This window comes from Argopecten irradians, chromosome 8 (assembly GCF_041381155.1).
Source record: "Argopecten irradians isolate NY chromosome 8, Ai_NY, whole genome shotgun sequence".
NCBI lineage: Eukaryota > Metazoa > Mollusca > Bivalvia > Pectinida > Pectinidae > Argopecten > Argopecten irradians.
The window spans coordinates 14,442,712-14,466,808 of NC_091141.1; the positions used below are offsets into that span (position 1 = coordinate 14,442,712).

The 24,097-nt window shown below is 37.6% G+C and overlaps 2 protein-coding genes and 1 long non-coding RNA gene across 4 annotated transcripts; all 3 read right to left on the reverse strand.

Moving 5' to 3' along the window:
* Positions 1-1,201: 1,201 nt before the first annotated feature.
* Positions 1,202-3,568, reverse strand: LOC138328793 (uncharacterized). The gene is made up of 3 exons (XR_011209357.1): positions 3,389-3,568; positions 2,573-2,695; positions 1,202-1,651 (listed from the first exon to the last, which is right to left on the reverse strand). It is a non-coding gene; the product is annotated as an uncharacterized lncRNA (long non-coding RNA).
* Positions 3,569-10,856: 7,288 nt separating this feature from the next.
* On the reverse strand, positions 10,857-13,821 carry LOC138329453 (fatty acid-binding protein, liver-like). Of its 2 annotated transcripts, none has more exons than XM_069276469.1 (4): positions 13,666-13,821; positions 12,765-12,940; positions 12,412-12,522; positions 10,857-12,147 (listed from the first exon to the last, which is right to left on the reverse strand). In XM_069276469.1, exons 1-4 carry the CDS (start codon positions 13,667-13,669, stop codon positions 12,085-12,087), a joined length of 354 nt encoding a protein of 117 aa, XP_069132570.1. In that variant the 5' UTR covers positions 13,670-13,821; the 3' UTR covers positions 10,857-12,084. The 2 variants fall into 2 exon arrangements, with proteins under 2 accessions (XP_069132570.1, XP_069132569.1); XM_069276468.1 differs by lacking the exon at positions 13,666-13,821 and adding an exon at positions 13,467-13,659.
* A 607-nt stretch (positions 13,822-14,428) lies between these two features.
* On the reverse strand, positions 14,429-23,307 carry LOC138329452 (fatty acid-binding protein, heart-like). Its single transcript, XM_069276467.1, has 4 exons — positions 23,090-23,307; positions 20,371-20,549; positions 19,751-19,861; positions 14,429-18,790 (listed from the first exon to the last, which is right to left on the reverse strand). Exons 1-4 carry the CDS (start codon positions 23,172-23,174, stop codon positions 18,731-18,733), a joined length of 435 nt encoding a protein of 144 aa, XP_069132568.1. The 5' UTR covers positions 23,175-23,307; the 3' UTR covers positions 14,429-18,730.
* Between the last annotated feature and the right edge of the window lie 790 nt (positions 23,308-24,097).

The window sequence follows — 24,097 nt, forward strand, 5'->3', positions numbered from 1 at the left end:
ACTTCGCGTATTGTCTTGTGATGTGTAATTAAATTCCAAGCTATAATGCTAGAAAATTATCTCATATTATATTATATAATCCTACAATACAAATTGCAATGCACCATGCATTACATCAAATGTGCATTACAACAGGAACGCGGGGAGCGATTTTGTTAGGAGCGATAATGCGCCATGGCCGAAATAGGCCACCATATATGTTTTCTATTTCATAAGAAACTTCAACACAATAAATTTTCAAAAATCAAAACGTTACTAAAGCTCTGAAGAAATGTCCGCAATAATGGAATACGCCGGTTATGCTTGTTTTGCCAGATCGCCCGGTCACGTGACCGGCTTACGCCGGTAGCCGTTTTTCAGAACGAATCGAGCAGGGGGTTACAGGTTGAAGGTGTTAACAACGCGGGTTTTAATTCAATAGCCAATGTATATTTGGTTACATTCCCGATAGATAGGAGAATTCACTGATGAGTACAACCTTAACAGTATATCTTTTTCCACACCGCCAATACGAGCAACTCACTAACATTTATAATAAATGCATTAACTTCCTTCAAAACACACTCGACTATATAACAGAAAGATGGAACCGCTTGGTATCCGTTGCAATGCAATATATAAATACAAATAGTAGAGACATACCACAATGGTCGAATGGCGAGCCGAAGCAGGAGATTAAAAGCAGAGGTTCTTCAGGCACTGCAATTTGAGCTGTGTCAATCTCAATTAAGTTTTTTACAGCCTGACCAGGTTCTGTCTTTCAAGTGTCGATTTCATGAGAATTTATCAACTAGAAAATCTCAAGCACCTATACTATGTCTTCCCAAATTATTTCAGAGACTAAAGTATGCTTTTGTATATGTTTACAACGGCACAAGTTTTATTTTACCGTTGCTTTTCTTAATATATATACTTAAATTCTCTGAGATACAAAGATGAAAATCTAACGAGATATTTGTGAGACAAGTAGATGTATCTACAAACCCGTTTTAACACATGCGAGGGGTTGTAAAACATCGCAAGTCAATTGATTAATTTGTTTATCACTTCTGCTTTAAATGTAATGTATCGATATGTAAGTCTGGTATCATGTTAAGGTGCATTAGGGTATCTTAATGAGATCACAAGGTTAAATTTATTACGTGGATTGTCAACAACGTTACAAATCATCCGATTCGATATGCTCCTCACAAGACCAGAGTTCGCACCCGAGACCTCCGAATACTAACCAGATGCTCTACGGATTATGCTACCAAGTCGCCTATGTTCTACCCAGTCAACACTCGTAACAATTTACGTCTATTCTATCTGAAACCTATAAACAGCCGCACAATAAATAAAATAAATAAATTCATTAGAAATAGGTTCTGTGAACGTATTTATTACCATATTTGAGTATAACAATAAAATACCATCCCAATCTGTACCGATGTTTTACTTTATACAACGATTCTATAAAAATATTAATATGTGCCATACATTGAATTTAGCTTGTATGTGGAAACCAGGAAGACTAAGCAATGCCTTCTTCTGATGGATAATCAACAAATGTGTCTGATAAAGTCAGTCTTCATCTCTTGTCTTAGGCTTTCCTCTGTACTTTGTGCATGCATACTTTCATTTTGGCCCCTGTCTCTATATGCTTAATGGACTGTATAAGATAAAACGTATAAAATACATGTAATACCGTTTTCGTTGTTTCCATGCTAAATCTGATTTTGTAATCGGTTAATTCTTTTTCTTCATACCTCATTGAAATCATATGTTTAAATGTATTTATTTCTTCAAGATATTAATTATTGGCATTGATGCCACTGTTTTTTTTTTTTAATTCCACCGGGTTATGAAGTAAATTTTGTTTGCTATTCGAATCCAAACAGATTGCAAACACAATTTCTTCATACCCCGATAAAATTTAAAAAAAAATAGTGACATCAATTAAAATGCTTGAAAGGAATCCCTACAAATATTTATAAAATGTGGCATCATCCGGCCAATGACCATAATAAAGCATTGTACTCATCCTTATGGCCCTGCAGGTAGGGCGTTAGAATTGTACCTGCTGCCCCTATTGCATGATCGTAAAAGGCGACTTAATTTAGGATCTTATCTTTTCTCTTCTTCCTTAATGACTTTATCTTTCCTAATGCCTCCCTTGGCACCGCCTCACTTTTGGCCTTGAGTTGAGCGTTCGCCCCTGTGAGAAAGGCTCTGGGTTCTGTCCCCTGGCCGAGACACACCAAAGTCTATAAAAGTGGTAGTTTCTACTCCTGCTTAGCGCTCAGCATAACGGGAGTGGGACGACTGGTTCACCCGTTGTCAGTATAATGTGACCGGTGAGGTGTGTTGCTTGGTGTCTTCGGCGGCATGCTTCAGTGATATAGCACTATAAAAAGGGCAATAGTTCCACTATACAAGAAGACACAACATGAATATACCACAGTCTCCCAAGACACGCACCTCGCACAACATACACACAACACACCACATACATGGGAGGCCGTCCTTGCATGACCATAGCTGTTAATAGGACGTTAATTAATCAAACAAACCTTATGTTAAATATATTTACAATTAGCTGCTTGTCTCCATTTCCAACGATTATCCTTATCAGTTCAGTGGTGACTAATCCATTCGGCCTTTGTGTTTCAAAACCCTCCTTCATTTTTCTTTCATTGATTAGCGTCGGGGTAGACTGAAAATATATGAAGGCTATTGTAATATAAGCACACAACGTTTATTATTTAGCATTTGATCATGATGGGTCCTTGTATTTGTCAAACGAGTGTCCTTTTTTCAAAAAGTAGGAACCTATATGACGACAAGGATATAGAGAACGCAATACCTACTAATAATGCATATTTTAACAGCTGGTTTTTTAAAAGTTGAATAAATAAAGAATATCTAGTTTTGTTTTAATTTACTTCTCTGACCATATCGTATAACAGTTATAGACTTTTCTGATGGTAGATATGATGACCCATGAACCGTGTCGATTACAATAATTTTTGCCAGTTCATATCACAACATATGCATCAGCACAAAAATCCATAATTGTATAATATTCAGACAAATAAAATATGTTTTGAACAATAGGGTGGAAATAGAATAGAGCGAATCGGGTGTATTCAGTACATATCTTCAAAACTACCAGTTTCTGATGGGTTAACTATACTTGAAAGTCTCAAAATTGACGGCGGTTTGTGAAATAGTAAGGTATACGTAGTAAGCATTTGTATGGAATTAACATTCTGCTATCTGAGCATTATTTCACTGCCCTTTAGTCTATGCTACTTTTGGTTGGTTCCAGTGTTTAAATCATATTTGCCTGGAATGTCAAGTTGTGATTTCCTACAGAAATCTTGTTTCAATACTTAAATGGCCTCACCTGAAATTCATAGCCTTCAATGTCCTGGTCAGTTGGGTTTTTAATACCGAGCTTAAAGTGGTTTATAGCTTTGTGCCTAGCAAAGTCAGATTGGTAGGTAAAGTTTTCACCATTCACTGTCACCTCCTGTTTTCCAATATGATTTTTATACTCTTTGATTTCTTCTGGTGTTAATACTGAAAGAACACATTGATCATTTATCACAAAATCCACCGGATACCCAGAGATTTAGCCCGTGTAATATTTTGCATATGTCAAGAGTGTAATATGACCTGAAGATATTTTCATTAGCTAAAAATTCATTGTGACGTCGTGACAGAACCAATAGAATTAAAATGACGTCAAGAAAAATGTCGTGATGTCAGAATTTCAGAGATGGCGGGACAAAATGGCTGCCCCGCTACATTTTCGCGGTATGTTTTGACGTGAGCTTCTTCGCAATGTAGGTTGTTGTAGTTATTTAATAAAAATGTATCTGATGTTTGTAATCATTTCATGTTTTGAAACTCGTTTCGATTTTTTTTTATTTTTGCTTGCCTTGAAATCAAATATAAATCTCATATGATATAAGCATTTATATATACTGTACTGTTAGAAACAATTTTACGAATCACAGCCGTGTTGTATTATTGGCATATAGTGTATAACAAGAAAAAAGATATTTAACATTTCTACTTCCACTTTATGCAAAAGTAGCAAAAGGTCACGTAAAACAGCTTTAAAGTTAAAATTCAGGAAAAAATTGTGAATGTTAGATTCAGTTAAGAATAAAATCAAAAGGTTTATATTTCACTGATGTTTTAATTTTAATTTTTTTTTCAAAGTATGTACGCGACAGTGTACATAATCCGCCGGATACCAAGAGATTTTGCCCGTGTATATCATATATTTTGCATATGTCAATAGTGTGATATGACCTGAAGATATTTTGATTGTCTAAAAAATCATTGTGACGTCGTGACAGAACCAATAGAATTAAAATGACGTCAAACACTGTCTTGCGCATTGCTTGATCTTGTTGCGATTTCCGTTTACTGTTTACGAGAAATTTTCAAGCTCTACATATATGGATGATTAATATAGATTAACGTTACCGAGACATATCTACCATTGAATTAGCTGCGCTCTCGAAAATATCAATTTTAATATTTCAACAAGAGGCCCAGAGGGCCTGTATCGCTCACCTGGTTTTTTGTTAGTAATTATCACAAGACTCTGACAATTAGAAAAATAAGCAAAATCGACTCCCAAAATTTAATTTTGAATCACAACCATACAATGAAGCTATTGATACCATACAAATATGCTATCCAATACATAGGTTCAGAGACAAAGTAATTTATATGAAAGTAGTAGCCTAACTGACCTTTTTGACCTCGCATCTATTGCCTTCTAAGGCCCCGGGGGTCAGCCCCATCATTTGTACAATTTCAAATCCCAACCCTATAAGGATGCTACCATTGCAATATAAGTGCTCTTCCATTCTTAGTTGCAGAGAAGAAGTTGTTTATATGGAAATAGCTAAATTAACCCCTTTTGACCCCACCCTTCAGGCCCCCGGGGGGTCAGCCCCATCATTTGCACAATTTTGAATCCAAACCCTATAAGGATGCTACCATTGCATTATGGGTGCTATACCATGCTTAGTTGCAGAGAAGAAGTCATTTATATGGAAATGGAAATTGACCACTTTTGACCCCGCCCCTCAGGCCCCCGGGGGTCAGCCCTATCATTTGCACTATTTGGAATCCCCACCCTATAAGGATGCTATCATTGCATTATGGGTGCTATACCATGCTTAGTTGCAGAGAAGAAGTCATTTATGTGGAAATAGCCAAATTGACCCCTTTTGACCCCGCCCCTCAGGCCCCCGGGGGGTCAGCCCTATCATTTGCACAATTTTGAATCCCCACACAATAAGGATGCTACCATTGTATTATGGGTGCTATACCATGCTTAGTTTCAGAGAAGAAGTCGTTTATATGGAAATAGCCAAATTGGCCCCTTTTGACCCCGCCCCTCAGGCCCCCGGGGGGTCAGCCCCATCATTTGCACAATTTGGAATCCCCACCCTATAAGGATGCTACCATTGCATTATGGGTGCTATACCACGCTTAGTTGCAGAGAAGAAGTCATTTATATGGAAAAAGCCAAATTGACCCCTTCTGACCCCGCCCCTCAGGCCCCCGGGAGGTCAGCCCCATCATTTGTACAATTTTGAATCCCCACCCTATAACGATACTACCATTGCATTATGAGTGGTATCTCTTGCTTAGTTTCAGAGAAGAAGTCGTTGTATGGAAATAGCCAAATTGACCCATTTGACTCCGCCCCTCAGGTGAGCTAAAAACAATATTAATGTTTGGTGCATGTAATTTTGTTTTAATCTCATTAGTTATCGTTAGTAGTTTAATTGTAAACCACTTATAACCAATTGTAAACCACATTCCTTTATCAACAATATCAATGTTGTTCTCTGTTCTTTGTGCATGTTCTAAAAGTAAACACTGCTGATATACAACATTATAAGTTGCAGATTATTTAGCGGTATTTTTACTTTCTCTTACTTTTCGTGTTGTCTTATATACCACAGTCTCCCGAAACATACATACATCCACACACTGCATTCATGGGAGGCCGTTCTTAAATGACTCTGATTATTGATAAGGTCTTCACCCTAATAATAAATGGGATTCGATATGGGAACCCAGAGGTGACATCTTATCTAGTCAGCCACAGCGGCCTTAGCAAATCAAGCGGCTGGTTGATGGCTAGTATGTATTACTACTACAAACTAGCTTCAAGTTAGAGTCTAAATATGTCTGCTGTGAATATTGCAGAATATAAAAAAACATACTACGGATATGCAAATTAGTCATTTCGTTCTGTCCAGCATTTAAGCATTGTCGCACTGTCACGCAAGCATGTATACGCTGGAGTTTGTAATGTATGTTTTGAAATTATTTTGTCTTACCGACGTAAGTATCTTTAACGGTCAGGTATTGCTGGGCGGAAACGCGTCACAGCTGTGAACGGCGGTAGACATGTTTCTTTGTTGTCGTGTACCCGGTATGGATTTGCCGACATATTACGCCGTGTGATTCAGGCAAAGATTACAGACTGTGCTTCGCATGACGGGATTTAAAGCCCAGGGATCATGATTCAGCCAGGACCAGTATAAGGACACCCATCTACATTATTAGCATCAGGACCGACCCGGATACTACACCCACCCTCATCCGACAGGGTTAGGTCAGCGATAGTTCTTGGGGTTTGTTCAGCAACAGGTTGGCGGCTGTAGATTGCATCAACCCTTTTCCTACGGGAATACATTGGCAGTGCTGTCGATATTGGGCACCTTTGAAGCCATTATGTGTGGTATCTTTAGACAGGTTCTTGCCTGCGTGAACGATTTTGGCTCTGGATTTCTGGATTGATCTACCATTAGAGCGACATAAATTGGGCTGTGGCTCTGGATTGAGCTGACTCTGTGGAGTGCGGATGTTGTACAAGAACTCTGGTTTCCCATTGGTTTCTTTATTTGTTATTTGCCTGAAGCTACACTGACATTTTAGGGTAATTAGTATGAGAATGAGAGAGTTAGTGAGAGTGAATAGTTGTTTTGTGAATATATGCTATTTCCAATACTAATCATTCATTGTAAATAAATATCATCATTGTTTGTAATCAATATTTTCCGTTGTCATTTCCTGTAGTACCAACCGACGCTCTTCCACGTTAACACGCACTTTAATATCAATCTTACATATTCGTCATTGATTTGTAACTTGGTGTGTTTGATATAAATACAGTATAATCGGAGTACTAATCGTTCGGTTTTGAATTGATTATCTGACATTGTATGAACTATAAAAAGATAATTTTAATGATGAGCAATACACATTTTATTATTGCAAAGTATCGTTGTTTCAAGACAAAATGGCCCTGCAGGTAGGGCGTTAGAATTGTACCTGCTGCCCCTATTGCATGATCGTAAAAGGCGACTAAATTAAGGATCTTATCTTTTCTATTCTTCCTAACTGACTTTATCCTTCCTAATGCCTCCCTTGGCACCGCCTCACTTTTGGCCTTGAGTTGAGCGTTCGCCCCTGTGAGGAAGGCTCTGGGTTCTGTCCCCTGGCCGAGACACACCAAAGTCTGTAAAAGTGGTAGTTTCTGCTCCTGCTTAGCGCTCAGCAAAAAGGGAGTTGGACGACTGGTTCGCCCGTTGTCAGTATAATGTGACCGGGTGGGGGTGTGTTGGCTTGGTGTCTTCGGCGGCATGCTCCAGTGATATAGCACTTTAAAAAGGGCAAAAGTTCCACTATACAAGAAGACACAACATGAATATACCGCAGTCTCCCGAAACACGCACCTCGCACAACATACACGCAACACATCGCATACATGGGAGGCCGTCCTTACATGACCATAGCTGTTAACAGGACGTTAATTAATCAAACAAACAAACAAACAATTCAAGACAAAAATATTTTATTATTTTAATATTTTGCAATATTGTGAACATAAGTACATAAACGTACCCAGTCCTTTAACAAATTCTGCGAAGCCTTCACAATCCCCAATCTAATTAAAATTAGACTTGTAATTCCGCTCCCACTACGATACTCTACGTTACGCTTCAATACAAGCGTAACGTAGAGTATCGAGTACCCTGCTATACAATCGTCCTCCCAAAGTCCCTCGAAAGCCTCCATCGTGTGTTCAGGTACCTCTCTGCTGTATGTATGTGTCTCTAAATAGCCTGCCACGGTTTTATGTTGCTGTAGTACCACACGAACGCTATATTGACATCATGGTTATTTTTGGTTATCTATTCTCATCATAATCATGAGATTATGAGATCATACAGGCTAGGACGTCCTTACGTGGCCTTAGCTGTTGATCGGATGTTATACATGAGAGGTCGTCTTTAAACAATTATTAACTGTTAACAGGGCTATCCGCCAAATCTGGATCCCATGGTTTAAGACATTTCGACACATTACTACTCTGGGTCGCGAGTTCGAATTCCATGTGGGTCAGCTGCCAGGTACTGACCGCTGGTTGGTGGTTTTACATTAGTCCTCCTCCAACATCAAACCTGACACGTCCTTAAATGACCCTGGCTGTTACATGTAACAGGACGTAAATCGAAACGAACCAAAACTACCAAATCAGTCAACAAATTATTTAACTGTGATACGATTGTCGCTTTATCAATGCTAGCTCTGACAATAGCAAATTTTCGTATGTATTCCTATCCTAGACCTCTCAATAAGCATGTTTGGCGTTCAAAGGATCCTTTGATAAATACACAATTACTGTAACTCTAAATGAAACTTTTTAGTCATAGAGACGAGTTTTAACTACATATTGTGTCCGTGAATGATAATGAATATCAATACGTTTGAGTAAATATTTACATTTTCGAATAGCAGCTTAAAGCGAGCTGTCATTTAAAATTGCCAGCTAGTATGGTAGTATTTTTATAAACTGTTTGTAGTAGGTAAAAATCCTTCATAAACAACTAATGGTAAAAACTACCAAGTAGTCAATATTGTAAGCTTCATAAAGGCTTTCAAAATGTAGGCGACATTGTGAGATTTTTTCCCTGTTAAAAAGAAATATATTATTATGTTTTTCCTCTGTCATCTTGCGTCAGAATAGCCTGACCTAGGGCCTGTTCAAGATAATGTTTATTGCACAATCGCCTGGGTAACGTTACCTTATTTTGACGCCAGTGGTTATATGGCGTTTTATGCATTACTACGTCATTATCAATAGTGTCCTTCAAAACCAAACCCAAACGAAGAAAACGTGATATCGTCATCAAATACGTTCTGATCAATTATGTGGCACGAGGAAAAATACTCTTTCATATGGTGGTCAAGAATGATAGGGACATCCCACCTCTCGGATTATCTACATTAGAATCTTTCACACCCTCACAGGAAATAATCTTATAATCGACAGAGGGTATCATTGCATTATTTTAGGAACGGGATTTTAATTTATGTCTAGTTAATAAAAGATTATTTAGCAAACTTATTTGTTTGGTGTTAACAAGAGTTTTATAAAACGAATCACAATTTATCAACATACTTGACATTTGTGGATGCTAGTGAGTATATTATCAAAGATCAACAAAAGGACACTTCGTCTGTTCTCGAGCTACACAACCATATAAAATGACAATTATGGGGTGATTTCAAGATAGAGAACATAACTCAAATCTTTCCCGCATAAAGGTGGACAAAAACTGACAACAAAATGCAAAGAAAAAATCTATAACGTAAGTCAATCTGTGTTGTGTTACATAATCATTAGGTATGTATTTAGTTCAATACTTGGTAGTCTGCGGACACCTCGATAAATCTAGTCTAACTATGAAACTTGTCCATAGCTGTTGAAGTGTTTGCTCGCTAGGTCTAGAGCATGGATATATCGTAAATACTGTGAAGAGTCTTGGTAAATACCAAATGAGAGTCATGCGCTGACACGTAGGTAGGCAATGACATCATCTGGGTACATAAGGTATCTTACGATGGGAGGGGCTTATTATGCAAACTAAGTATTTGGCATCGAATCACTTGATCGGTTATTTAAAACCTTAAGCATCATTCTGTACAACATATAAAATCTTTCGCTATGGTTTTTATCAGTGTTTTCAAATTTTACCGTTAAAAATGTAAACGACATATCTGACATCAAACCATTCTCACAATATATATTTATATATTTCTATATTTGTGCATCTGACGACCGATTTGCACAATAACCATACATCTGTGTATAATTGATACACGCACCGTTTTAATTTACAAAATCATGTGAATACGAAGATTTAGTCAGATATTTCCTAAAGTCGACGACATCGCGGACAAAACATGAACTGATATACTCGAAATCAGGTAAATTACTGGTATACTGTATAACACTTTCATAATCACTGCGATGCTGTGAAATTGAATTGAGTAGAAGCAAATACTTGCCTGTGTGCACTGTCGTTGGGCCAATGGCCCCGCACTTCTGATTAAAATGGTTAAAATGTGACAAATAACCTTTGATAGACATCTGTGGTTGTTTTGGAGATATGTACTTCAGATAATGTTATATATGTTGTTCTATGATATAATGTCCAATCTGTTTGAGGCATTGTCAACTATACACTTGACAAGGATAAAATGCAAATATCTTTACAAAATGAGTAATATCATACCTAGATATAGAAATTGAAAAAAAGTAATTGGAAACAGTGAAAAATAGCGCTTCCGAACATAAAATATACTTGTTCTCATATAGTTTTAAAATAGAGGTTGCATTCTTGAAAAGTTCAAAATGCGTTTTTAAGATGGCGGCTATAGCAGCCATCTGGGATTTCTGAACACTTGGACGGGACCATGTCATGATCATTTCAGGCAAGTTTCAGTTGAACGGATAATTGAGAATAAATACTTGTGTTGAAAAAAGATAATTTTATTTGAATTCTGATGCCGTCTGAAATTATTATTATTATTATTCAACCGATATTAGCTTTGGTTAAGCTAATATTGATATAATGTCAATGCTATATATATTATGTTATCCATCAAAGACAACTCGTTACCTGACAGGTGTGATTATCATCGTCACCAACATTCTGTTGAGCTAATATTGTTTAAGTAGTATGACTATTAACCTTTTTTTCCAATCACAGCTCACGAACGCAACCAAGGTAAAATACTTCATATACTTCCAAGATTAAGCAGTAGTGTGACAGCTTTTGGTGACCCAACATTTGCCCAGGCTGCAAGAGTAGTGCGGTGTATATATATTCCAGTTAAGAAGCTTGGCTAACTCTTTGTGCTCTTTCATTTATAGGTACAAGTGTCATTTAAATTTCATACTTCTATAGTTTGAGTATAGGATAGTACAATGTATATACATGTACGAGTTTTAATTCGTTCTAGCATTATTATTTACATTCACAACACAATTGGACGGTTGTTATAGCACCCTGTCAAATATTTGCCGCCATACCGTAGGAATTACAATTTAACATACTCATGGGCTCTTATCGATAATTATTTTCAACTCCAGCTTCATGGCATGGGAGTATTTATCTTTGCCTAATACGGCAGAGGTCTCGGATAATACCCCTAGCTGAGCTAGTGATTTAGTTTTACCAACTTAAAGTTACATTCGATCGTAAAGATTAGTGTTATAAAATCTTTATTTCAACGATGAAAAGTGCATCAGAGGTTCATTTTGAATAGGTAAATGTATCTAAATATTATACAGAAACGAGAAAATTGTTTTTCCTACATCAAATTTACAGTTTGATTTGTTTTTACAATGATAATTCTCAATATAACAGACATTCCTGCAAATAATTGACTAATGTCCATATGACGTTACTCATAAAACTGTCATTTCCGAAAACTTCACATTACAAAAGCTGGTTATGTGTAGCATATGAACTGAATGTGTTAAACTGCATCTAAACATCCATGTTTGTATCGCCTACAACTAATAGCTGGACCTGTTTGGGTTTGAATTACATTAAGCAAAACGTTCGGGACGTATTTTCTGAAACACTCTGTATTTTAGGCAAACGTTTTAATCTCCTTTCTTTGATATTGTTTAAGTTTAAAGTTTCTGCATTTAATTTTAAACATTCCGACACTAAGAATCAGGCATTCAATCGTATTGTCCTACTGTCGTTTCCGTGGGATTGTTATTGAGATCGGAGGGTTAGAACCGTTAACAGTTGTTACCTGGAAAAAAAGAAAAGTTCATGTATAAACTACATCAAATATTTCATGCTTTTTTAGTAATGCTTTACACATGATATAGAGAAAATGAAATACACTTTTTCAACCAATATCCTTTTCTGTCTCGAAAAAAATTATACTATGAAATCCGATAAAATATTACGTGTAAAATACATAGCATGACTTCCTCACTCACAAACCACACAGTGCAAGCGTTATATCTAAAGGTGGTTAGACCTTAGTATTACGGTCAACTTCCTTACTCACACTGGTAAGTACATCCCCGTTGATAGTCCTCTTCGCAGTTATACCCTTATTGCTACCATCTTTTGGTACGGACGTTTCAACCCAGACGTCTCCTTCCATTTTATAAAAACTCTACATAATAATAGAAATTATACATAATTATGCAGTTATTGTAGCATTTTAGTAAGTCTGATTGATTCTCTAGGTTAGAGCCTAAACGTTGTCACATAATGAACATTAATGGACTGTTTGTTTGTGTAAACAGTGTACAGTAGGTGTGCATGTTTGATTTCAATTTTCCGTTATGTGCTTTTGCCAAATTTTATAACCGAATGATCTTCATTTTCACTTTCACTTTCAACTTTTATAAATACCTTGTATGTTTTGCCATCCATGCCGTCGCTTTCTTGTTCTGTGTTGAATTTAAACGAATACGATTTCATAGCGCTTCCATTCATCGTGACTACACTGGTCCACGTATCGCCATCTCTAGAGTACTGGTAGGAAGCCTTCGCCCCTTTATATTTCTCTATCAAAGCTGGGTCTGTACCTACATCAGGTAGTGAATTATTAAATACCAATGATCATAAACAATACTTACGAACCTATGAGCTGGATAGTAAAATAAATTAAAAAAACAATTTGATTGTTAATACATTTACTGACCATTTTCATTCATACATATTGTGTTCATATATCATTCAGAGTTAGGTATGTATCAGAAATAACCTCTAATATTGTATTGTGACACTCAATACAATACATTCCTACTGTAAGTATTAAAGGAAATGTACTAATGTATAAATATCAAAAAATAAAATCTAGCAATTTCTGACTATTGTTTTTATTGGTAATACTTTTTTTCCATTCTAATTTGGATGTGTGCAGCAAAACATTAATATGCACACACGATAATTAATCGTTCTATTGTTTCCAACGAAAACAAAATTAAAGCTATCATATGCGCAAACCGTTACCATAAAACGGCCACAGTCTTTAGTAGACAACGTTGATTAAAACCAAAGTAATGTCAATTATTTAAAGTTAATTAGAATAGCATAGTACTGAAAACCTACCTAGCGCTGCATTAAAAGCTTCAAATCCCTCTAGGTCTCCATATGGTATTTCGCATATCCAATTTCCAATAAATTTATCTGCCATTATTGTACAAGTCAAACAAATACCTTACGACGTGAAAAAATGTCGATATTCCCAATATCACTAAGTTTATACGGTAGGGAGATTAATTAGTTGTATATTTAAATGTAAACTTACACATGCACTTGTACCTGGGCTAAGCTGATTTGCCTATTTAAAACACTGACACGCTATTTGTGTATTCTGAAACTATAAATGATTACACCAAAATGAACTGAAGTTATACACAGGAGCTAAAATTGATCACTTATCCCTCATACAGATCTAGGTATTAATTGTATTTCTTAATCAAATAACACACTGTATACTATGTTAGGTAGAACGAATATACGTACCAGTCTACTGTGCTCTCGTAAAAACACGACACCATTGTACCTGTATTACAGCTATATGTGTTAGGTAGACCAGTTGGGCATCACACTGGGAATGAAAAATTGTCTAATATGGCGCACCATTCCCTTAAGGTGAAGATGGTTTTAGAGCCTCGGCTTTGATTTCGAAAATATCACGAAAAGGGAAAATAATCTTAAAGCCGTGTTGGTCGGTTTTGGAAAATGTAAAACAGTTTATTTAGTTTGTATAGTCATTAAATGATAATCACAGCTAGCGTGTATATACAGCTCGAGGCTCTCGACATGAAATGTCACCGCCTGTTGGGAATGAGCATTGCTGTGTATGCACTCCTATGCTTTTCTGTGCATAAATATAGATCATCTTATTTTCATCTATGAACAAATGTTGTCATTTTTTCATATCTATTATTTAATAGCGTATCCTAAGGCTAAACCAGAAACCACAATGATATAGTCTACTAGAAGATTCTTTAATAGCATATCGAATGTAGTTTAGTGCAATGACTTTCATAACGCTTTGTAAGAATAATGACTTATTGTGGATGAAGCCAATATGTGGTCTATACTATCATTTAACATTTTTAAAGTGTTATTAGTAATTGTTTATTGATTTCTGCAGGTATGTTTCCATCTGAACATGCATAAGGCATAAAAACAATCATTTTCATAACGTAGTTCATCAACCCTGATGTTTTTTCAATAGATTATTAAAGAAGAAAAACATGCCAGAATGATCGTTAAGTTATGGTACATATAACTTTCAAGTGCGGCGTATCAAATTAATAAGCGTCTTAGCAGTACATATGTTTTTGTCAAAAACTTAAGTTTCTTTTTTACATTTTTTAAAGACGTTATATGACAATGTGTAATAATTTATATGATATTTACCTACATTGAGGGAAGGACCCCGAGGAGAAGTTACACGACTGTCTCACCCGAGGTTTACCGAGATATTTCCCTGTCCTACTCTCTCAATTGCAATAATCATTAGGTCTAAGTTCACCACGCGCTTGAAGCACGAGCTCGAGTTCGAATGAAATATTGATTGTCCTATTTGACTTCACATGATAATTGGTATTTGGATATGACGTTTTCTACAGTAGTGTAACTTCCGGTTTTTCACGTGAATATGTTCTACGCGTGAAGGCTGGCTTGCTGTTAGTAAGACAGAGAAATATTTCCCTCACCGGAAAAGCAGATATCTCTGTTTGATGGGGTCGAATATTACTTCTGTTTTTATACTAAATCATACTTTCTCATTGGTCCATTCTTTTTCTTCTAAGAATGGCGTTATCTTGACGTCACCATAAATATATTGACGTTGCATATTAATTTGGGAAATAACCACTTTTTAAATGAATAGACTCGTACGTTTCAACGCGGGGCCGCGGTTGTGGTATGACCACTGGTTGGTAGCTTTTCTCCGAGTTCTCCGGCTTTCCTCCACCAACATCTCTGGCACGTCCTTAAATGACACTGACTGTTAATATGACGTTAACCTAATAAAACCAAACCAAAGTTTAACTTATTTCATTTTATCAAGAGCCCGTAAAAATAATACATAAACATTGGTTTAAAGTCCGTCCTAGGTGCGTTACTTCTACCGAAATCCCCCCAGGATCATCGTTGGGCAAGATATACCACTGAACAAATGATATATTTGATAGGTATGCAATGAATGGGAAAAACTATTTCGACACCTTTACATACAAGTATGCGAGCGATCGGAGTACAGCAACATGTCGTCATTCGATTTTTGATGACGTTGACAATTTGTGACATGACAATGAGAAAAAAAGTCGTTCAGATCAAAAATTGAAATCTCTATCAATCAAAAGACTTGTTCCGCTAGTGGAATATCAAACATCATATATTTAAGATATCGGTGTAGTTGTAAAATGATAATCAACCTGACCAGGTCAATGTGTGGTATACTGTTTGTTACCGATCGATCGTCAACAGATAATGCAATACTTCTTAAACAATAATTCTGTTTTTATTTCAATACAAAATTGGCGTTTGTGATCATGTTTCCTATAGAATTGTTATTAGTAACAATTAAACTGCAACACAATTTTCCAGTCACTCGCTACCATAAAAGTGTATATAGTATGAAATTATTTGCTTTTAAATGGTTAATTCTGTCGGGGTTATGGTTACCTAAACACATGCTTGTCAACATACAGAATTTATGATTATATGGCAAATTATCCACGTGGTCAGGATTTTATATTAATTATATATACAAAAAATATGACTATATATATATTGTACGCTCACTGTTGCTGATAAACTAAAGGCACCAGGCGCCGCAAAGAACATGTAGGAGTGAATTAGTATGTAGTGATATAGCTAAAACTTCATATTTAGAATCAGCTGTGAGACCTCAATTCAAAAGAGTTCCAGAAATAAACAAGAGGCCCAGAGGGCCTGTATCGCTCACCTGGTTTGTAATGCCAAGTAATGTTCTGAATACAGGTTCATTGTTTCTTTTCTGAAGGAATTTGAATATTGACCTCTAATTCCACTATTGGACCCTACCCCTCCAGCCCCCTTGGGGTCAGAGCAAAAATTTATACAGGTTCTGTTCCTCTTCCCCCAAGGAAGTTTGTGGCCAAATTTGGTCACAATCCATACAGAACACTAGCACAATTAGCGATGTATAGAATTTACATCTTTTTCCCCTATTGAGCCCCGCCCCTTCTGCTCCCAGAGGGTCAGACCCAAAATTTATACAAATTCTGTTCCCCTTCTCCTAAGGATGTTTGTGGTCAAATTTGGTTATAATCCATGCAGAACTCTAGGACATGTAGCAATTTATAGAATTTACCTCTATTTCCCCTATTGGGCCCCGGGGAGCCAGAGCCAAAATTTACACAAGTTCTGTTCCCCTTCTCCTAAGGATGTTTGTGGCCAAATTTGGTTTTAATCCATGCAGAACTCTAGGACATGTAGCGATTTATAGGATTTACCTCTATTTCCCCTATAGGGCCCCGCCCCTGATGCCACCGGGGGGATCAGAGCCAAAATTTATACAAGTTCTGTTCCCCTTCCCCAAACGTTGTTTCTGGCCAAATTTGGTCACAATCCATTCAGAACACTAGGAAATTTAGCGATTCATAGGATTTATTTCTTTTCCCTATTGAGCCCCGCCCCTTCTGCCCCAGAGGGTCAGACCCAAAATTTATACAAATTCTGTTCCCCTTCTCCTAAGGATGTTTGTGGCCAAATTTGGTTATAATCCATGCAGAACTCTAGGACATGTAGCAATTTATAGAATTTACCTCTATTTCCCCTATTGAGCCCCGCCCCTCCTGCCCCCGGGGAGCCAGAGCCAAAATTTACACAAGTTCTCTTCACCTTTCCCCAAGGATGTTTGTGGCCAAATTTGGTTACAATCCGTGCAGAACTCTAGGACAAGTAGCGATTTTTAAGATTTACCTCTATTTCCCCTATTGGGCCCCGCCCCTCCTGCCCCCAGGGAGTCAGAGCCAAAATTTATACAACTTTTGGTCCCCATCCCCCAAGAAAGTTTGTGGCCAAATTTGGTTACAATCCGTTCAGAACTCTAGGAATTGTAGCAATTTATAGATAGAATTAACCTCTATTTCCCCTATAGGGCCCCGCCCCTCCTGCCCCCGGGAAGTCAGAGCCAAAATTTATACAAGTTCTGTTCCCCTTCCCCAAAGGATGTTTGTGGCCAAATTTGGTTACAATCCGTGGAGACCTCTAGGACAAGTAGCGATTTATAGGATTTACCTCTATTTCCCCTATTGGGCCACACCCCTCCTGCCCCCGGGGAGTCAGAGCCAAAATTTATACAAGTTCTGTTCCCCTTCCCCCAAGGATGTTTGTGGCCAAATTAGGTTACAATCCGTGCAGAACTCTAGGACAAGTAGCGATTTATAGAATTTACCTCTATTTCCCCTATAGGGCCCCGCCCCTCCTTCCCCCGGGGAGTCAGAGCCAAAATTTATACAAGGTCTATTCCCCTTCCCCAAAAGATGTTTGTGGCCAAATTTGGTTACAATCCGTGAAGAACTCTAAGACAAGTAGCAATTTATAGATAGAATTAACCTCTATTTCCCCTATAGGGCCCCGCCCCTCCTGCCCCCGGGGAGTCAGAGCCAAAATTTATACAAGTTCTGGTTCCCTTTCCAAAGGATGTTTGTGGCCAAATTTGGTTACAATCCGTGCAGAACTCTAAGACAAGTAGCAATTTATAGATAGAATTAACCTCTATTTCCCCTATAGGGCCCCGCCCCTCCTGCCCCCGGGGAGTCAGAGCCAAAATTTATTAAAGAGCTGTTCCCCTTCCCCCAAGGATGTTTGGGGCCAAATTTGGTTACAATCCGTGCAGAACTCTAGGACAAGTAGCTATTTATAGGATTTACCTCTATTTCCCCTATAGGGCCCCGCCCCTCCTGCCCCCGGGGAGTCAGAGCCAAAATTTATACAAGTTCTGTTCCCCTTCCCCCAAGGATGTTTGAGGCCAAAGTTGGTTGCAATCCATGCTAAACTCTATGACTAGTAGCGATTTAAAGGAATTGTTGACGGACGGACGGACGGACGCCGCGCCATGACATAAGCTCACCAGCCCTTCGGGCCAGGTGAGCTAAAAAAATAGATTATACATCTGCAAAATATCTCATTGAACAACGATAATTAAGAGAATAAACCAAATTATGACCCTGACTTATCTCACTTTCTCCATATCTTTTAAATTGACAATCATGAAACTGATAGTTCATAATTTAGAATAAATTGATCCCTGCTAATATCATTTTAACCGTCCATATACAATAGCGATTCTTAAGCTATAAACAGTGTTACTTCCTGTCCATTGTATATTTCATTGTAATGGATGGGTTGGCATTCGACGAGGATTCCTGAAACAAAAGTAACTGATTTTAGCATTACAATCCAGAACACACAGATACTATTACCGTATAGTTGGCACTATTCACGGGATTTTAATTAACTAAATTCGCGCATACATCCATATTTGTGAAAGTTAGAACCTCGTGAAATATTTAAAAAAAAATCATGGTTTGATATATCATAACCTATTATGTAAATGACGCTTCCTAAGACTAAAAAGAGGATTCACCATAAAAACAATATATATTTATTTTTACTCTATTAGTTTTATAGTGTTCTACAGGGGAGAAATGGAAACATATTTGGTCCTTGAGAAATGTTGAGAAGAAATTACCCGATTTCGATAACGATTTGGCTCTATGTCCTATTTCCCATATTGTAAGTTCTTACTCAGTTTAAAGTACCATCTTACTGATGTATGCTGCTAAAACACTTAACATGAAATTGATAAAGGGCAAATCATTTATTTTGTTTCCACTGTGCAAAAGTTAGGGAAGAACATTCACTGCCCTTTTGTCGACTATTGTATGTCTCGAAAGTAGGGGAGAGAAAGGATCCAAAGCCTTCCCCTCGTGGGTGAACGCTTTATTCAAGATCAAAATTGAGGCATTGTTAAACAAGACGCTGAGAAGAATAGAAAATTGACAGAATAAGAACTGGTCACATGATACTACTCACATCTTCGATACTCTAGGGGTACCGATCACTCACGATCTCTACACCCCTGGACTGAAGGCAGCTCAGAGGAAAAAAATCTGAACCAATCACAGGCCAGCAAAAACTTTGAAGACTGCAGAGAGAGCGACGCCCAACGTTAAAGCAACACAGTGTTCCGTTATACGACTCTTTAGGTGTGCATCAAAGGGCTAAAATATTTGTTCTGTTATATTTCCTCCAGTTTTATTATGAGATAGTCTAGTGGTATAGAGATAGGAAGTGATCGGAACCATCGAGGATGAACTACTCACCACGTGCATGGTACCATTTTCTATAGTTCGCATTGTCGTTGTTCCCTGGTGAAATTTCTCTACTGGGATCGAGTTTTCTTTAGATGTGTTACCGTCGATTGTTGTAAGTATCTAAAAAAAAATCGATTTTTGATATTTGCATGTCAGTTGTACGGTGCATAATAATATTTATCTAACCCAGTGTATGTTATTTCCTGTAACGATGGAAATCACACTTCCTGAGTTTTTGGTTTTAACGCAGACCTTAACATGATTACTTACATTATGTCTTTACCCTAATCATTAGCTTCCCTTTGCAAAACAAGAAAATATTGGTAGCACAGTTAAACATACTGTTAGTCTATTGTATTCACATATCAAATAAATGTCACCGATATGGAGAAATCATTGGGAGAGTAACGTGAAATTGCTGAACGAATAAGTAATATTTTTAGTAATATCTTTTTTTATAAAGTTTGTTAGTTCACAATGATATGCTTTCTTTCTCTTTGTTTCTGATCAAACAATTGATCACTTGAAATCTAATGGTAGGTGATTGGATGTTTCTCTCGAAAGAAAGATCAATGATGTACGCATATATGATAGCAACGTGGAAATTATTATTTTTGTAAATATGTCACCTTATACATCTTTCCATCAAACCCTTCAGAGTCATATTCTACCCCTGGCCGGAAGACCGTTGTCTTAACATTATTTCCATCACTCAACACACATATCTCAATTTGGCCATCATCCATTTGGGTATACGTCAGTCCAAGTGTCACCGCCCTGAAACCATCTACTATATCGGTTGCTGTTTCTGCAAAATGTATTATCGAAATAATTATCAGTTGAAGTAGAGTAATGTTAAAGTGTTTACTGTAGATCGACTATTTCGTTTAAAGTGCTGACACAGAGTCAAATACACCTGTAAAACAATCCATTTTTGTTTTTATATCTAAGTGGTCTTTTTGATACAAAATTGCAGTAATTGTATTGAAATTGGCCAATTGAGACCCACTCACTTCAATAAGATCGTCAGTCTTTACTGGTGTTAATAGGGAGTAGCTATGCCAGCACATACGGTAATAAATATTGTAATTGTACCATTTCACTGATGAGATCTAGGTTTATATTTTTAGATTCTAGTTACTTGTTTAACTACATATGTACTCCAAGCTTTAACCTTGACCTGTTACCATCAGAGTCATGTGTCCTGTGTATACAGTGAACACGTTTAGAACGAACGCGCTTAGAACGAATCCATAGATCTAACGTAGTATACGATGTCTCTGTTACATTTGTATAACGAACTATTCTTATAACGAATTTTTGTTTGTCCCCAGAGGTCCGTTTTTTAACCGTGATTTACTGTAGTGTTTATCTCGCTGTATATCTTTATAGCAAATGCAGACTTTAGGAGGGGGGGGGAAGTATTATTTTCGTACTTTTCTTCGAGTTATTGTATTAACTGCTTCAGGGCATTCTTTCCCCTTTTCCTCCACATTGTTTTTTTTTTTTTAAGGACGTGCCAGGTTTGTTGGTGGAAGCAAAATAGTGTACTGGGAGAAAAAACACCAACCACGGTCAGTACCTCGTAACAGTCTCCTATATGGGATTCAAACTCGTGACCCAGTGGTGGATGGCTTGTGGTAATAGGTCAGGACATCTGAACCACTTGGCCACCGACCACGCGGTATACAACTTGCATATTATAAAGTTTTCGTCATAATTGTAGAATAAGGTATATCAATGATTTTCATTTCCATTTTGACGCTAAGTAGACAACAATCTGATTTAAACACAGATTCTTATTATCACTAAGTTGGATAAGAGGATCTGACAACATCCCATTAGGGGTCACGTCCAGATGACCTTTTTGAAATTGCCAATCAAATTGGCACTGCAAGAATCTTGACTGGAGACGAAATAGTGGGAAAAAGCTATCCGAATTATTTTCGTGTACGTAGTCATCTCGCCCAAAAAGCAAAACAAAGCTGAATGCATATGGATACTGGGACGAAATGTCATTATTTATTGACATAGCAATGTGTAGAAAATATGTGATCTGTAGTACACGTGGTAAAAAGTTCATCCGAACGTGATCCTTTATGGGATGTTCTCAGATCCTCTATTTAACGGAGTGGTTATAAGGATCAGTATTTTAATCAGATTGAGTAGACAATATCCGATATACGCCATTGCATGATCGTAAAAGGCGACTAAATTAAGGATATTGTATTTTCTCTTCTTCCTAACTGACTTTGTCATTGACATCGCCTCACTTTGTGCCTTGAGTTGAGCGTTCGCCCCTGTGAGGAAGGCTCTGGGTTCTGTCCCCTGGCTGAGACACACCAAAGTCTATAATAGTGGTAGTTTCTGCTCCTGCTTAGCGCTCAGCAAACAGGGAGTGGGGTGACTGGTTCGCCCGTTTTCAGTATAATGTGACCGGGTGGGATGTGTTGCTTGGTGTCTTCGGTGGCATGCTGAAGTGATATAACACTAAAATGGACAACAGTTCCACTATACAAGAAGACACAACACGAACATACCACAGTCTCCCAAAACACGCACCTCACACTTCACACACGCTACACACTGCATATACATGTATGGGTCCTTAAATAACCCTGGCTGGTAATAGGACGTTAAAATAATTCAAACAAATAAACAAACCGACAAAATCCCAGACTTGCTAATCTTATAGGCATATCAATTCGAATAGTGTTGGTACAATATATGATACATTGCATTTTAAGTAAAACAACAACAAAATTAAGGTTAATCGTAGGCTCGTCATTTGTTTTTTCAACGTGTAGTCCGGCTCTACTTCACCTCTAAAATTGGTATGTCCTTAACGGACCCTGAGTGTTAATAGGACGTTAGACAAAACAAACCAAACCAATCCGGAATTACTCAGCTGTAGTTCTTGCGTAATACGTGAATGACCAAATGACTTAAAGGAGCGTTTCTGTAATCAAGAAATCTTGTTTAAAGAGGCGATACGACATCACCGTAAAAAACCTCGTTACAAGATATATTTGTTTAGTGCTGTAATCTAATACGTTATATGTCTGGCGATACAGGGTAGCACACAAGTATACGGGCGGTCTATATTTTCACCCCTTTCATACATATTTCTTCTTTACACTAAATTTGTGCAATGGGTGAATTGTTAACAGTATATTTGGCTGTGTATAAATGCTGTAAGGTAAAGCAATGGACCTTTATTATCAATGCTTTACAGTCTACCATTGCTAGCCTTTTTGCACTAGTAAAATATGCCAGATTTAGCCTGGCTTAACCCCAGGTCTGTGGAACACAAAGTAATAATAAATCACCAATACGATGAATACTTACTCATTTCTTTGCAATAGTCATCGAACCCTTCGGATTCTCCACATTTTTTTGTTCCTATCCACGTTCCTATAAATCCGTTCGACATTATTAAATTCAGGCGTCTACGACAGGAAAGGATATAAGGTAACCTTGCTCGGTGATATGTGACAGCTGCGATGGAAGGAAGCGATTTAAATGGTTCTGTACGTGAATTGACGATCAGATAGTCGGATGTGTTGAACCTCCTTTTGGATGTTACTTAATTGTTGCGATTCAAATTACAGTTTGACTGTATTTTATTTACATAGGGCTTTAGAATTGTACCTGCTGCCCCTATTGCATGATCGTAAAAGGCGACTAAATTTAGGATCTTATATTTTCTCTTCTTCCTAACTGACTTTATCTTTCCTAATGCCTCACTTTTGGCCTTGAGTAGAGCGTTCGCCCCTGTTAGGAAGGATCTGGGTTCTGTCCCCTGGCCGAGACACACCAAAGTCTATAAAAGTGGTAGTTTCTGCTCCTGCTAAGCGTTCAGCATACAGGGAGTGGGACGACTGGTTCGCCCGTTGTCAGTATAATGTGACCAGGTGGAGTGTGTTGCTTGGTGTCTTCGGCGGCATGCTTCAGTGATATAGCACTATAAAAAGGGCAACAGTTCCACTATACAAGAAGACACAACATGAATATACCGCAGTCTCCCAAAACACACACCTCGCACAACATACATGCAACACACCGCATGCATGGGAGGACGTCCTTACATGACCATAGCTGTTAATAGAACGTTAATAAATCAAACAAACAAATATTTACATAAAATAATATTTAGACGAGTCTGTCAACCCCCGATCTAAACAACGGACCTATGCTGAACAAACTGATACCCGAGTTCCGAAGCTATTGTCGTAAATAAAAGTATTCTATAGGAGAAAGAGTTTTAATGATTTGAGAATCGGTCCGATCTGGGTGTTACAATTCTCAATTGCTGTTTCACCTACCATAAGCAGTAGATAAATAGTTCGAAAGTAA

Excerpts from the sequence above, each read along its gene's own strand:
- LOC138329453 (XM_069276468.1), bottom strand. The coding sequence starts at position 13,551 with ATGGCAGATAAATTTATTGGAAATTGGATATGCGAAATACCATATGGA. Across the intron at positions 12,941-13,466 it reads AGCTTTTAATGCAGCGCTAG|GTACAGACCCAGCTTTGATA; the intron begins GTAGGTTTTCAG and ends TACCTGATGTAG. Across the intron at positions 12,148-12,411 it reads ACGGGGATGTACTTACCAGT|GTAACAACTGTTAACGGTTC; the intron begins GTGAGTAAGGAA and ends CTTTTTTTCCAG.
- LOC138329452 (XM_069276467.1), bottom strand. The coding sequence starts at position 23,174 with ATGTCGAACGGATTTATAGGAACGTGGATAGGAACAAAAAAATGTGGA. Across the intron at positions 19,862-20,370 it reads TTGATGGAAAGATGTATAAG|ATACTTACAACAATCGACGG; the intron begins GTGACATATTTA and ends ATTTTTTTTTAG. Across the intron at positions 18,791-19,750 it reads AAAATGGTACCATGCACGTG|GAATCCTCGTCGAATGCCAA; the intron begins GTGAGTAGTTCA and ends CTTTTGTTTCAG.